Source organism: Carcharodon carcharias, chromosome 20 (genome assembly GCF_017639515.1).
Source record: "Carcharodon carcharias isolate sCarCar2 chromosome 20, sCarCar2.pri, whole genome shotgun sequence".
Classification (NCBI taxonomy): Eukaryota; Metazoa; Chordata; class Chondrichthyes; order Lamniformes; family Lamnidae; genus Carcharodon; species Carcharodon carcharias.
Genome location: NC_054486.1, coordinates 73,042,255 through 73,058,957, shown reverse-complemented (window position 1 = coordinate 73,058,957; position 16,703 = coordinate 73,042,255). Strand labels below are relative to the sequence as shown.

The following is a 16,703-nucleotide window of genomic DNA, read 5'->3' as shown; positions in this document are numbered from 1 at the left end:
AATCTAACTGAATTGTGATCACTGTCCCCGATATGGTCGCCAACTGTCACTTCACCCACTTGCCCTTCTCTGTTCCCCAAGACTAAGTCTAGAATTGCATCTCCTCTCGTTGGGTTTGTCACTAATTGGTTGAAAAAATTTTCCTGGACTCATTGCATGAATTTTTCTCCCTCAGTGTTCCTTATATTGTTTGACTCCCAGTTGATATTAGGATAGTTGAAGTCTCTTACTATTATTGCCCTCTTGTTCTTTGATAGCAATATTCTGTTAAACTTTGTCTGAAAGTTAAAGTGGGTGAAAACTAGTTCTGTAACTGTAAATTATCTTGAAAACAAGTACAAGCATTGCTAAATATCTGTGAGAAAACATGCAATCTTGCAGAAAATTCTAGCAATCTAACAAAGCATCGTTACAGGGACTTAACGCAATCAGCTTACAGCTCCTTTCAGACATGCCTGGTAAACATTTTCATTACAAAACTGAATTCTAATTGACCTTAATAAATGATTGTGGCATTGTGGGGAGTTGACTGTGTGAACTGATAATGCAATCATGCCAAACGGAAAGCCCCTTCAATGGCTGTGCTATATTGGCAATGAAAAGAAATCTCTGTGAAACGGCTGGCATACAACAGGAAATGCTATGCAGATAGCCTCTATACTGACTTTCTGCATAGTCACTTCACAAAGTTCATTTTCCTTTCAAATGCAGAAAGACAATATAAAATAAAGGATACAATTCTAAAGTGGGTGCAGGAGCAGAGGGACCTGGGTTTATTTGTGCATAAATCATTGATGGTGGCAGGACAGGCTAAGAGCATGGTTAATAAAACATACACCAATCTGGGCTTTATTAGTAGGGACAGAGAGTATAAAAGCAAGGAAGTTATGTAAAATTTGTATAGAACACTAGTTTGGCCTCAACTGAAGTATTGTGTCAGTTCTGGTTGCCACACTTTAGGAAAGATTTGAAGGCATTACAGAGAGTGGAGAAAGGATTCACAAGATTGGCCCCAGCGATGAGGAACTCCAGTTACGTAATAAATTGGAGAAATGGCTGTTTTCCTTGGAGCAGAGAAGGTTAAGAGATTTGATAGAGATATTCAAAATCTAGACGTGGTAGATAGGGAAAAATGTTCTCATTGGTGGAAAGGTCAAGAACAAGAGGGCACAAAGATAAGGTAATTGGCAGAAGAAGCAATATTAACATGAGGAAAAACATTTTCATGAGGCACATGATTAGGCTGCGGAATGCATTACCTGAGTGTGTGGTGGAGGCGGGTTCAATCGAGGCATTCAAGGGGAAATTGGATTGTTATCTAAGAAGGAAGAAGTTGCAGTGTTACGAGGAGAAGGCGGGGGAGTAGCAGTAGGCAAAATGCTCCTGTGAAGAGCTGGCACAGATACAATGGGCTGAAAGGCCTCCTTCTGTCTTGTAACAATTCTATAATTCTGTAAAAACTTTGCCTGGTATTGCTCTTGATGTGCAGTCCTACACTCTGCATTGAATCAGGATGGGTCTCCTGATTCATCTGGTGATGATGGAATGAGTGCTGTTCTGGCACATAAAGTAACAGATAAACTCGCTATTAAATCCTGCTTAAATAGCCTTGGATTTTCCACATTTGTACAACCACGGCATACAATCGTGGACCTCTGACACCAGCCTACCTTCCGGGTCAGAGTAGTTTGTGTAACTTGCCACCTCTGCCAGGGAATCTGCCCAGAGGTGACACAAAATGACTGCTGCAAGTATATGTTGCTGGTGGCCTTGGGGTTTGCTGAGCATGTAGCTGGCAGTTCTATGGCAGCATACAAGCTGACAGTATCATCACTTTATTTCAAAAATATCTGCTACAAGCAATTGTGTAGGCAGTTATTATACAATCAAAGATACACTTCAATAGCTTTAAAGAAATAGTACTCGTCAGAGCAAAAGCTTTTAAAATCATGTTTGATATCGGTCAACTGATGTTTCTGCCCCCACACGTTCTCAGAGTCTGCAGCCAGTGTTGTTCCTACAAAACAGCTGATGTTTTTGACTATCATCCGCTGGTATAGAAATGTCCAAAGTGTAATGTTAAACCTGCCACACACTATTGTCAAAAAAATCCAAAGAAGTCAAGTTACAATGTTGAGAATTCTGATTCATGTTAATGCCGAAAACGGGCATAACAGACTAAGATTTTGGTATTATAATTGAATGATTTCTTTCTAGAATTTTTAACAGCTAAGCTAACGATTCACTTTACATGCAAATATGTACTGACCAGTATGCCTGGCGAGAATAATTATTCTTCAATTTCTATAACTGCAAGTATAGTTTTTGTTGCAATAAAATTATTTTGAGTCATTTATCCTAATCCAAAATTCCACCCTCTACAGAGAACAGCAGATTAGAGCCATCTTACATTCAAAAGCCAACATGAAAAAATCAGATGAAAAGAAGATTCTGAACATTCTCAATACTCCTATGAACAACACAGACCCATCCATGTACAGGAAACTCTTTTCTAATCCTACCATTCTTAAGGCTTTCTAGAAATCAACTCATCATTGGGAAATCATGCAGCAAAAGAATGATTTTTTGAGTAAACATTGAACAGAGCATAGCCAAACGTAGCACAATCAAATGGTAACTTATCACATCATTTGTGACATTTCTCCTTTTCCCACAACTCAATCACCCTATGGTTGATTATCTAATTAGAAAGAAAACAGTTACACTTTTATGGAGTAGCTGTCACATTCTCAGCTTGTTCAAAATAACTTTACCATTTTTAGTGATTTCTGACTACATCGTCACAGAATGACCTTGGTGCAATATGTGTTAAAAATGCTACTGTCAAACTGAAGTTAATCCTAAGGGGAATAAATTCATAGGACAGCAAGGCTTAGAGTTGCACATTAGGATTCAGGTGGCGTGCTGTAGACTAAGCTAAGTCCATTGACATTCTAGTGTTTGTTCGGATGTTGTTGCTGCTGAGACACTTTAACTCATTCAAATTAAGTGGTGGCAGTGGGGAGTGGGGGTCATTATCAAATTATATTGATGGATTCTGCTCCTGGTTGGGGAGAGTAGTCTGCTTGACTAAAAACAGAGGAGGCAGGCTGATGTGAAACAGACCAACAGACTGCAGCAACATGAGGTTCTGCTCTGGCCTGAAGGTCACACTGTAGAGGTTCGATTTCTTACAGTCAGTATTTGCACAGAAAGTAAATTCATTCCAAAAACTTCATGAAGACAGTCCATGCATTTTTTTATTTGTTCTTGGGGTGTGAGCACCATTGACAAGACCAACGTTTATTGCTCATCCATAATGGCACTTGAACTGAATAGCTTGCTCAGCCATTTCAGAGGGGAATTAATTGTCAACCATGTTGCCAAGGTTCTGGATACACATGCAAGCCAGACCAGGTAAGGACAGCAGATTTCCTCCCCTGAAGGGCATTAGTGAACAATCTGGTAGTTTCATCATTATTATTAATGAGATTAATTTGAGTTTAAATTGCCCCAACTCCTTCAGAGCATTAGTCTAGGCCTCTGTGGATTATCAATCAAGTAACATTACCACTATGCTACCGACCCACTAAAGGCAAGCTTGCATTGTGTTTTTGTATAGAAGTGAAGCGAAGTGGAATGAGTGAATTATAATTATAGCTGGTACTCTGTGGTCACTTGTTCTGCAATAAAGCAGCTTAATGATTCATACTTGGCTTCATCTCACAGTGTAATTGTGATGTCACTGAACACGAGCATGTATCTATTGTAAATCTACCTGAATATGTAACAACAACCGATGGATTGCTCTTTGAAATGGAGCCATTGTTATTCTGTAGGGAAACTCAGCAGTTAACTTGAAATTTAGAAGTGCCGGCAGAGTTTGACTTTGTGTCCTTGTCCACTGGAATAAGATTTTAAACTGCATACAACTTTTACAGAGAAAACTTCGGTCCCATTAGTTTATTCTGGATTTGAACCTGGAGATGAAACTGAATGTTTCCACCATTAATGCCATACATTTTATAGTTTAAAAAAATTACCAACTCAGAAAGGTTATCTTTGACTCCAGATGGTATTGATGTCTTCTCAATTCCAACATCAACACAGAATTCTATACCAAGAATCAGCTTTTACTTTAAGGATTTACCTGATATAATATGAGGTAGAATAGTCACTAAAAAGTCAAAATTTCTCACCCAATCAATGTTGGATTTTCTGTTGTTAGCTTTAATTGGATGATAGGTGAAACATTTCGATATGGGTGAACACATAAACAAGACTGATACCACACAGAAAGTATTTTAAATAGAAACAATTTTCACAATTTGGATCATGAAGTTATGAGATTCTTCAGATTGTTTTCCATGCCAATTATCACCGGTCTAGAGTTACATGATACCAGGGCAGGCACAGTTATAAGAATGTCTCATGGACATAAGAATAAGAGAGGGGTAGCTCTCTCTCTCTCCCTCTCTCTCTCTAGCTATATAGACTATATGTGTATACACACACACACTGTCTCTTACATTTTGAGCCAATAAGCTTCTTTATAAACATTAGGCTGAAAATCAATGTTGATGGTACCAGAGAGTGGATGGTCAACACTTTTATTGGACTATTCCACTATCCAGTATTGTAATGGATCCTTGCCTTTAAAAAAATTGTAGGGAGAGGAGTGCCAAATCAACAGGATAAGCATATGCTGATATTGCGAACAGTTATTCCTAGGCTACTCTATTTAAAACTTGTAGTTATTAGCCACAATATTTAACACCAGAACAATTACATTTTAACACCTAGTCACCAGCTGAGGGCATTAAACAATGTTATATTCAGTGTTATATTTTGTGTTACTTTTCTTCAAAAGTCTTTCTTCAAAAGTCATTCAGAAGCAGAAATGCTGGACTGACTTTTACATAACTAAAAATGCTTTTGTAGCCTTACTGTACATCTGAAAATGAAATGAGCAATTTAATGTACTTAAAATTAAATAAAGTACTGCGACAGTCATTATTTCTATGTTTCTATTTTAGACACAAATGGGCTCCTAATGTGACATCAACAGTATTAAAAATAATCTCCGTTTTTGTGCTGAATCTGTATGCAAAAAAATTTTCTACCTTATTCTCTGGAGGCAGTGGTGTAATTGAGGTTTAACCACACAGTCACTGGTTGTATTCTGGTGCTTCACCAATACAGAGTACAGTTGTTACCTGACATCTTCTCGTTTGGGTTTTTCAGTGCAATCATCCAATCTCTGAGCCTGGCACTCTATATATTTGTTTTGCAAATTTAGTTTGATATTCGATATCTCTGGTGACAAAATTCCTTTTTTTCTTATGAAAAATATATTAATTTTAATGCATTATAACAAATCAACAGGTAGGCAATATTTTGTGTCATGCAATTTCTTCAATATCTGATTGATTTGGATGTGGCACTTCTGATCAGCCATTCAGAACACCTGGAATAAATTTGTTCAGCTGGTTATTAAGCTGATAAGGTGCATAATCAACTGAAGTCTGTAAAATTTTGTAAATGATGCTATACAGCATTCATGGGCACAAGACTGTGCATGGCAGCGCCCATTGTTTGGTAACTATGTCTGCCAGTTGGGGCCAAAATGGCATCCACAATGCACATATATTTCTGTGAACTGTGCTGTCTGGCATCTTGGTGAAGGCACTGGTGCACATGCAGCTAACATCTTTCAAAGTATGCAGAGTAAGCAGATTCTCAATAACAAGCAGCGGGCAACACTGATATGATGCCAGTGCTGCCCTTTTGAAGCTCCAGGTTCCAACTGATGCTCCCCGCAGTGGGTATCCCAGCCCCTGCTCACACAACTGAATGCACACTAAGCAACATGAAGGGCTGCAACTCCAAACCCACCAGCACTATTTAAAGAGATCAACAATAAGAACATAAGGAATAGAAGCAGGAGGAGGGCATACTGTCTTCAAGCCTGCTTTACCATTCAATAAGATCATGGTTGATCTTTGACTTCAACTCCACATTCCCACCCAACCCCCAGATCACTTGGTCCTCCTAGAGTCCAGGAATCCATTGATCTCAGCCTTGAATATACTCAATAATAGAGCATCCACAACCCTTATGGAGTAGAGAATTCCAAAGATTCACAGCCCTCATTTCAGTCTTAAACAATTAGCCCCTTATGCTGAGACTATGCCTCCTCAGTTTGGACTCTAAAGCCAGGGGGAAGAGCTTCTCAGAATCCATCCTGTCAAGCTCCCTCAGAATCTTGTAAGTTTCATGAGATCACATCTCCTTCTGAACTCGAGAAAGTATAAGCCAATCTCTTCATCTTCTCATCATAGGACAATTCTCTAATTCCAGGAATTAATTATCCAGTTACAGTAACAATCACATCATGCAAGTGTCATGTACTGACCATCTCCAACAAAAGGCAACCTAACCATCTTCTCTTGGTGGTCAATAGAATTGCCATAGCTGAATTCCCCACCATCAACATCCTGGGATTTGCCATTGACCAGAAATTTAATTGGACCAGCCAGGTCAAGACCAGATCAGACGCTGGGTATTCTGCAATGGGTATCTCACCTTCCAATGCCACAAAGTCTGTCCACCATCTACAAGTCAGGAGTGTGATAAGATACTCTCCACTTGCCTGTATTAGTGTGGCTCCATCAACACTCAAGAAGCTTAACATTATCCCAGTGTTACAATCCCCATAGAGACCAATAACTTTTAAAACAGAGATGAATTCCCCATTGACCAAAAAACTGAAGGACAAGATTTCAAGCTTTAAGACTTTTACTGCAACAAACAAACTGAATCAACAGAGATCAAACATTACTTAATAGACAACTAATACACCAAACTAAATAAAATGTACTTTCATGTTAACTAATTAACTCAACTGAAATTCTCCTTTCAACTCCTTTTGTTGTGCACCACATTTCTGGCTGATGGGTAGCAATACAAGATAATGTCTTAATGTACTCCCAGATTCCAGCAGGCTCATTTCTCCCTGCCATGCAAAGTCAAATCATTCCACTCAGCTGGAACACCCAGCACCAACTTTCACCAACAAAGACCCATCTCGGCACCTCCTTGTACTTTAAATCTCAAAAAGCTCCTTCAGTCCTGTTCCCTTTCTTTCAAATAGAAATTTAACTTTTAGAAGCATACTACTTAGTTCTTAAGACAAAAACAGTTAATCCTGCTCTGCACAGCAGTAGTGGCTGCTTCTCAACACAATAATAACTCCTTTTGTCTCTCCTTCTTCATCTTCATATCTTTGAAAAGCAGCTATCCCTCTTTCTATGTTAATTTCTGAAAACTGTCACTTGATTATCAATAGGTTTCAGTTCAGGATTCTTTACCCAATGAAATGACTACCAGATCACATGGGCCTGTCTCCAGGCAGAGGTTTAGTATGACCACCATTCCCATATTCAGAGCATTCTATTTTACCATAAGTTAAAAGAGACATTTTAAGACATAACTGTCTTGTAAGGTCCTGAATTCATAACACCAGGACAAAGAAGTCTACTTGGCCAGCAGCTCATCCACCATCTTAAACATTTAGTCCCTCCACCAACAGCACACTCTGTTTGTAGTGTGTACCAGATGTAAGATGGACTTCGGAAACTTGCCAAGGATCCCACTGCAGCATCTTACAAACTGGCAAACTCTACCACCTAGAAGAACAAGGGCAACAGAAGCAATGGGAATATCAGTACCTGAAAGTTCCCCTCCAAGCCACACAATATCCTGGCTTGGAAACTGATTACCATTCCTTCATTATCTCTGCATCAAAAACATGGGATTCTCTAGCTAACAGCACTGTGGGTGTGCATATACCAAATGGTTTGCAACAGTTTAAAAAGGTGACTCCATTTTCTCAAGGGCTATTAGGGACGTTCACCCTAAGGTCTCAAAAGAAGTGGTTGTGTGATAATTGATGCACTAGTATAAATTTTCCAAAATTCCCTAGATTCGGGGAAGGTTCCATTAGATTGGAAAATAACAAATATAACTCCTTTATTCAAAAAAGGAGGGAGACAGAAAGCATGAAACTATAGGCCAGTTAGCCTAACATCTGTCATGGGGAAAATGTTAGAAGCTATTATTAAAGATGTTATAGCAGGGCACGTAGAAAAATTCAAGGTAATCAGGCAGAGCCAACATGGTTTTGTAAAAGGGAAATCATGTTTAACCAATTTATTGAAGTTCTTTGAAGGAATCACATGTGCTATGGATAAAGGGGAACCAGTGGATGGACTATACTTAGACTTCCAGAATGCATTTGATGAAGTGAAACATCAAAGGTTATTGCAAAAAAAAAGCTCCTAGTGTAGGGGGTAATATATTGGCAAGGATAGAAGATTGGCTTGCTAAGAGGAAGCAGAGAGTTGGCACAAATGGGTCTTTTTCTGGTTGGCAGGATGTGATGAGTGGTGTGCCACAGGAATCAATGCTGGGGCCTCAACTTTTTACTATTTATATAAATTACTTGTATGCAGTGGCCGAAGGAATGGTGGCTAAATTTGCAGACAACACAAAGATAGGTAAGAAAGTAAATTGTGAAGAGGATGTAAGGAGGCTACAAAGTGATATAGATAGGTTAAGTGAGTGGGCAAATATCTGGCAAAAGGAGTATCAGTGGTTAAATGTGAAATCATTCATTTTGGCAGGAAGAGTAAAAAGAAGCTTATTATCTAAATAGTGAAAGGTTATGGAGCTCTGAGATTCAGAGGGATCTGGGTGTCCTAGTACATGAATCACAAAAGGTTAGTATACAGGTACAGCAGGTAATTAGGAAAGCTAATAGTATGTTGTCATTTATTGTGAGGGGAAATGATTACACTTCAGTTATACAGGGTGCTGGTGGGACCACATCTGTAATACTGTGTACAGTACTGGTCTACTTATTTAAAGATGTTAATTTGTTAGAAGCAGTTAAGACTAACACCAGAAATGGATGGGTTATCCTATGAGGAAAGGCTGGACAATTTGTATCCATTGGAATTTAGAAAAGTAAGTGGCGACTTAATTGAAATCTTTAAGATCCTGAGGGTTCTTGACAGGGTGGATGTGGAGAAGATGTTTCCTCTTCTGGAAGAATCTAAAACTAGGAGTCATTATTTAAAAATAAGGGGTCAGTCAATTAAGACAGAGATGAAGAGAATTTTTTTTCTCTCAGAGGGTTGTGAGTCTTTGGAACTCTCTTCCTCAATGGGTGGTGGAAGCAGAGTCTTTGGATGTTTTTAAGACAGAGCTAGATAGATTCTTGATTAACAAGGGAGTGAAAGGTTATCGGGGCTATGCAGGAATGTGGGGCTGAGGTTACATTCAGATCAGCCATGATCTTATTGAACAGCAGAGCAGGCTCATGGGGCCGACTGGCCTACTCCCACTCCTAATTCATATATTTGTTATGTTCATAACTAGCAGAATTGACAAGGGAGAGCCAGTGGATGTGGTGTATTTGGATTTTCAGAAAGCTTTTGATAAAGTCCCACATAAGAGGTTAGTGTGCAAAATTAAAGGACATGGGATTGGGGATAATACATTGACATGGATTGAGAAATAGTTAGCAGACAGGAAACAGAAATTAGGAGTAAATGGGTCTTTTTCAGATGGGCAGGTGGTGACTAGTGGGGCACCGCAGGGATCAGTACTAGGGCCCCAGCTATTCACAATATATGTTAATGATTTGGATGAGGGAACCAAATATAATATTTCCAAGTTTGCTGATGACATGAAACTTGGTGGGAATGTGAATGGTAAGGAGGATGTTGAGAGACCTCAACGTGATTTAGAGAAGTTGAGTGAGCAAGCAAATACATGGCAGATGCAGTATAATGTGAATAACTGTGAAGTTATCCACTTCGGTGGGAAAAACAGAATGGCAGAGTATTATTTAAATGGTGATAGATTGGGAAACATTGATGTACAAAGGGACCTGAATGTCCTTGTACACCAATCACTGAAAGCAAGCATGCAGGTGCACAAGCAGTTAGGAGGGCAAATAGTATGTTAGCCTTCATTGTGAAAAGGCTTGAGTAAGGGAGCAAGGATGTCTTACTGCAGCTGTACAGGGCCTTGGTGATACCATACATGGAGAATTGTGTGCAGTTTTGGCCTCCTTACCTAAGAAAGGATACACTTGCCATGGACGGAGTGTGACGAAGGTTCACCAGGCTGATTCCTGGGATGGCAGGATTGTTATATGAGGAGTGGTTGGGTTGACTAGACCTGTATTCACTGGAGTTTAGAAGAATGAGAGGGTTTCTCATTGAAATGGATAAAATTCTGACAGGCCTGGACAGACTGGATGCAGGGATGATGTTTCACCTGGCTGGGAGGCTACAAGGGGGTCACAGTATCAGGATACAGGGTATACCATTTACAACTGAGATGAGGTGAAACTTCTTCACTCAGAAGGTGGTGAGCCAGTGGAATTTTCTACCACAGAAAACTGTGGAGTTCAGGTCACTGAATATATTGAAGAAGGAAATAGATTTCTAGACTCTAAGACATCAAGGGATATGAGGAGAGAGCTGGAGCATGGCATTGTGATAGAAGATCAGCCATAATCATATTGAATGGCGGAGCAGGCTCAAAGGGTTAAATGACCTACTCCTGCTCCTATTTTCTATGTTTCTATGAATAAATATTGGTCAGGACATCAGGAATAACTCCACTGCTTTTCTTTGAAATAGTGCCATGGGATCTTTTACATCCACTCAAGGAGGCAGATGTTCCACATCTCACCCAAAAGACAGCACCTCCAACAGTGCAGTGCTCCCTCAGTACTGCACTGGAACATCAGCCTTGATTTTTGCGCTCAAACCCTGGAGTGGGACTTGAGGAGAGGCGGTGGAATAGTGGTATTGTTACTGGACCAGTCTTCCAGGGACCCAGGGTAATTCTCTGGGCACCTGGATTCAAATCCCACCATGGCAGATAGTGAACTTTCAATTCAATAAAAATCTGGAATTAAAAGTCTGACGATGACCATGAAACCATTGCCAATTGTTGTAAAAACCCATCTGGTTGACTAATGAGTACCTGATCTGGCTTACATATGACTCTAGACCCACAGCAATGTGGTTGACTCTTAAAAATACCCTCTGTGTGAGGGCAATTAGGGATGGGCAATAAATGCTGGCCTAGCCAGTGACGCCCACATCCCACGAACAAATAAAAAAAAATCCTGACCATAATAATTCAGAGATGAGTGTCCTACCATTTAATTCACATTCTTGAGGAGCTAATTTGAGTGTGATATCAGTAACCATACCCCCAATTCCCCATTCACTAATGGTCCCACTCTCCTTACCTTCCTTGTGTCACCAACACTCCATCCTCTGCAAAAGTAAAATAACATTGCTATAAAATGTTTATAAACAAAAGCTAGATTGCTTACATACTTAACGTAATCCACTTTGTTCATTCCCTTACTGCCTGTCGTCCATGCACCTTGACCTGTCCTATTGCTCCTATGATGCACTACACCAGTGGTTGCAGCATGGCTACTGGAAGGCTGCTGACTTTCACTAGGAGAGACTGCAGGTGGTCTTGCAAGATGACCTTGAGCAGCTTTTGGTCTAGAAGGCCAGGTTTTGCGTTGTACCATCTTGGCATGGGTGATAACAGCCTGGACTGGCTAGCTGACAGGCAACAACAAGGGCAGTGGTCAAGTGGGAGGAATGGGAGGGTAAGTGCTGTCTTCCTGAGAGAGGGCAGCAGTTTCATACTCCTTGCAGCCACTACCAGAACCTAGGATGGCACCTCAGCAATCTTAGTAACTTGTTGGAGGACAGATTGCTGAGCCTGCTGCTACACTATGCAAGCCCCTTTGATGGTTGGGATCTGAGCTTGCATGGCAGCAGTATGAACACCCACTGCCACACTTAAACTTTTGATTGAAGCTAGTTGTACTGCAATGAAGCCAAGACATCGACCATCAGATACAGCATCATGGTTTTGCCCACAAGTGTGTTAAAAAGTTGGCCTCTATTTCCATGCTGAAAAAAATCGACTCCAAGCTACATGCACATCCCTAGGTCAAGTTGGTGCCAGACTCCTCCATTCTCCTGAATATTGAGAGCAGGCTTTCTCGCAGACTTCCCAGTGCACCAAGCATTTTCTTCTGTATGCCCATCAGCCTTCTTCTGTTCCTTGTCCCACTGAAGTTTTCATGTGAGTCTTCTGTAGGAGAATTTGTGTACAATCTCACCCTTCGACTAGTATCTGCTATATCCTTGCTCCCTGCAAGGATACTTGTGCCCAGTGTCTCACCACATGCAGATCTATCCTCTAAGATGTGCATAGCATCAGTATGTCAGTATCTAAGCTGGTAGCTGCCAGTATAAAATCAAGTGACAATTTGTCTTCATCATCACCCTCATCATGATTTTCCTTCACTACCTGGCCAGGTTGCAATTCTTGGGTATCTGAAAGGTAAAAGGCACAAGGGTAAGGCTTGTAGTGAGGGAGACGGGAAAAGTAGGAGGTGCCTGCTTACACCATCTGCAACTTGCCAATCAAAGAGATTGTGGAATGGAAGGGAACTGAGCTGTGAGAAGGAATGTTATCTATGAGGATACTGTCATCTTCACTGGTTAGTTCCTCCTGCCTCCAGCCATGTCCCACAAGAGAAAGGGGAGTGTGACAGTGAGTGATAGTCAATCTTTCAATCTTCCGTTTAATATAATTGTACATGAGATACTAAATAATTTCCTGCGTGAAACCATAAAGAGGAATACATACTGAAATATTGCTTAACCACAAACTAGAATATCAAAATAAAAGGCACTAGAGATGTGGGGGGATAAATTAGATAGCCCCGAAAACAAGCACTTGCAAAGGCTGCCTCCATGTTGAGGTGCCCTTGCAGCCCCTAACCTCCCTCAGCAGCATCCCCCTCTTCTTGTGGGACTGCTCAGGTTCCAGGGCTGCCAGCCTTCTGATTGGGCCAGAAGCATCAAAACCCACTCCCCCCGCCCCCTCCACCCCAACACCCTCCCCCCACCACCACCCCCCACCCCCAACCCACCCATCCCCATCCTTAGTAGAGTGGCGAGCTCAGAGGCTGCCAATTAGGACGCCGCCTCCTGGAAGATTGCTGAGCAAGCCTCATTGCTAGCAAGTGTAGACTTGGGAAACCATTGGCTTGGGATCCCCATTTGGATCTGATATCAGAGTCCTAAAGACTGCAGGAAAGTACAACCTAAAATATATGAGCCGAATCAATGACTTGATAAGATGTTTCCATATTTTGAAAGCTGTACAAATACAAGTATGTAAGGAGAGAAATGTTTTTTGTGTTAAATAGATGTAATGTTATCGTGATATTTTTCGGTAAAATCTTCAGAGATTGCGTAGTAAGTGGAGCTAAACATAACATCAGAAAAGCCCAATTCTTAGAATTTGAAAGCTTTTATGCATTACACTTCAGCACTGTATTCATTACCTCATTCAAATAGCATTTAGAACCATAGAACCATAGAAAGGTTACAGTACAGAAGGAGGCCATTCGGCCCATCTTGTCCATGCCAGCCCAAGGACAACCAGGTGCTTTTTCTAATCCTACTTTCCTGCACCCAGCCCATAGCCCTGGAGCTTACAGCACTTAAGGTGCAGATCCAGGTACTTTTTAAAAGAGTTTAGAGTTTCTGCTTCTACCTCCAACATGGGCAACAAATTCCAGACACTCACTACCCTCTGCGTAAAAACGTTCTTCCTCATGTCTCCCCTACACCTTCTGCCACTTATCTTGAATCTATGTCCCCTGGTTCTAGAATTCTCCACCAAGGGAAACAATTTTATCCTGTCCACCCTATCTATTCCCCTCATAATTTTGTACACCTCAATCAACTCACCTCTCAGCCTTCTTTGTTCTAAGGAAAACAACCTATCCAATCTCTCCTCATAGCTTTTCTAACCCTGGCAACATCCTTGTAAACCTCCTCTGCACTCTCTCCAGAGCTATTACATCCTTCCTGTAATGTGGTGACCAGAACTGCACATAATACTCCACTTGTGGCCTCACCAGTGTTTTATACAATTCCAACATTACATCCTTACTTTTATATTCTATACCTCTGCCAATGCATTCCATATGCCTTCTTTACAAACTTGTCTACTTGAACTGCTGCCTTCAGGGACCTGTGTACTTGTCCGCCAAGATCTCTCACTTCATCTAGCCCTCTTAGTATACTCCCATTTATTGTGTAATCCCTATAAATGTTTGACCTCCCTAAATGTATGATCTCACACTTCTCTATGTTAAAATCCATCTGCCACTTTAACGCCCACTCCACCAACACATCTATATCATTTTGGAGATTATGGCTATCCTCTACACTATCCACTACTCGGCCAATCTTTGTGTCACCTGCAAATTTCCCAATCGTGCCCCCCATGTTCACATCCAAATCATTAATATATAACACAAACAGCAAGGGTCCCAACACCAAGCCCTGTGGAACACCGCTTGAGACAACTTTCCATTCACAAGGGCATCCATCGACCATTACCCTTTGTTTCCAATTACAAAGCCAACCTTTTATCCAGTTTGCTACATTACCCTGAATCCCATGGGCTTTTACTTTCCTGACCAATCTGCCATGTGGGACCTTGACAAATGCCTTGCTAATATTCATGTACACAACATCCACTGCACGACCTTCATCAAACCTTCTTGTCACTTCTTCAAAGAATTTAATCAAATTTGTGAGGCAAGACCTTCCTTTAACAAATCCATGCTGTCCATCCCTGACTAGTCCATGCCTTTCCACATGACAGTTAATCCTATCCCTCAGGATTGATTCTACTAATTTGCTCACCACCGATGTAAGGCTAACTGGTCCATAATTGTTTGGCATTTCCTTTGATCCCTTTTTAAACATGGAACTACATTGGCATTTCTCCAATCCTTCGGTATCTCCCCTATATCTAATGAAGATTGGAAAATCATCCTCAGAGCATCTGCTATCTCCTCCCTGACTTCCTTCAGCAGCCTCAGAAACAATCCATCTGGCCCTGGTGACTTATCAACTTTCAAGGATTTCGACCCTTCAAGTACTTCGTCTCTCTTTATGACTATCCTGTCCAATATTTTGCAGTGTTCCTCCTGGACTACTATATCTACGTCCTCCCTTTCCTTAGTAAACATGGAGGCAAAATATTCATTCAAAACCCTTCTCACAGCCTCTGCATCTACACACAAGTTTCCATCTTCATCTCTGATAGGTCCCATTTTTTCCTTAATTAACCTTTTAGCATTAATGTATTGGTAAAACATCATTAGGTCATCTTTAACTTTGCTTGCTAACCTTTTATCATGCCCTCTCTTTGATTTCCTTATTTCCTTTTTTACTTCAACCTTGCACTTCCTATATTCGTCTAGGCTATCTGCAGTGTTTAGTTCTTTGTGCCTATTTTACGCTTTCTTTTTCTGTTTGATCTTCCCTTGTATTCCTCTAGATAAACAGGGGGGTCTAGATTTGGCAGTACCACTCTTATTTTTGTAGGAAACATGTCTACTTTGTACAATTAGGATCTCACTTTTTAGTGCTTCTCACTGGTTTTCCACAGTTTTATCCGCCAGCAGTGCTGTCCAGTCCACCTCAGCCAAGTCCCTTCTCACTACTGCAAAATTTGCCTACCCCCAATTCAAGAATTTTACCCCTGCCCTATCTCTGTCCTTTTCCATGGTAATGCTATTATTATTGCTACTATTATTGCCCTCTTGTTCTTTGATAGCAATATTCTGTTAAACTTTGTCTGAAAGTTAAAGTGGGTGAAAACTAGTTCTGTAACTGTAAATTATCTTGAAAACAAATACAAGCATTGCTAAATATCTGTGAGAAAACATACAATCTTGCAGAAAATTCTAGCAATCTAACAAAGCACCTTTACAGGGACTTAATGCAATCAGCTTACAGCTCCTTTCAGACAAGCCTGGTAAACATTTTCATTACAAAACTGAATTCTAATTGACCTTAAAAAATGTTTGTGGCATTGTAGGGAGTTGACTGTGTGAACTGATAATGCAATCATGCCAAATGGAAAGCCCCTTCAATGGCTGTGCTATATTGGCAGTGAAAAGAAATCTCTGTGAAACAGCTGGCATACAACAGGAAATGCTATGCAGATAGCCTCTATACTGACTTTCTGCATAGTCACTTCACAAAGTTCATTTTCCTTTCAAATGCAGAAAGACAATATAAAATAAAAGATACAATTCTAAAGTGGGTGCAGGAGCAGAGGGACCTGGGTTTATTTGTGCATAATTCATTGATGGTGGCAGGACAGGCTAAGAGCATGGTTAATAAAACATACACCAATCTGGGCTTTATTAGTAGGGACAGAGAATATAAAAGCAAGGAAGTTATGTAAAATTTGTATAGAACACTAGTTTGGCCTCAACTGAAGTATTGTGTCAGTTCTGGTTACCACACTTTAGGAAAGATTTGAAGGCATTACAGAGAGTGGAGAAAGGATTCACAAGATTGGCCCCAGCGATGAGGAACTCCAGTTACATAATAAATTGGAGAAATGGCTGTTTTCCTTGGAGCAGAGAAGGTTAAGAGATTTGATAGAGGTATTCAAAAACTAGACGTGGTAGATAGGGAAAAATGTTCTCATTGGTGGAAAAGTCAAGAACAAGAGGGCACAGAGATAAGGTAATTGGCAGAAGA

The 16,703-nt window shown here is 40.6% G+C and overlaps 1 protein-coding gene across 4 annotated transcripts in view; it reads left to right on the top strand.

The window, feature by feature from the left end:
- LOC121292743 (tumor necrosis factor alpha-induced protein 2-like) overlaps positions 1 to 5,013 on the top strand; it is a 55,335-nt gene extending 50,322 nt beyond the window's left edge. For all 4 annotated transcript variants that reach the window (XM_041215091.1, XM_041215093.1, XM_041215090.1 and 1 more), the window contains exon 13: positions 2,385 to 5,013. In XM_041215091.1, coding sequence (XP_041071025.1) covers positions 2,385 to 2,541 — 157 coding nt within the window. In that variant the 3' untranslated portion in view covers positions 2,542 to 5,013. The remainder of the gene's footprint in view (positions 1 to 2,384) is intronic.
- Positions 5,014 to 16,703: the final 11,690 nt, after the last annotated feature.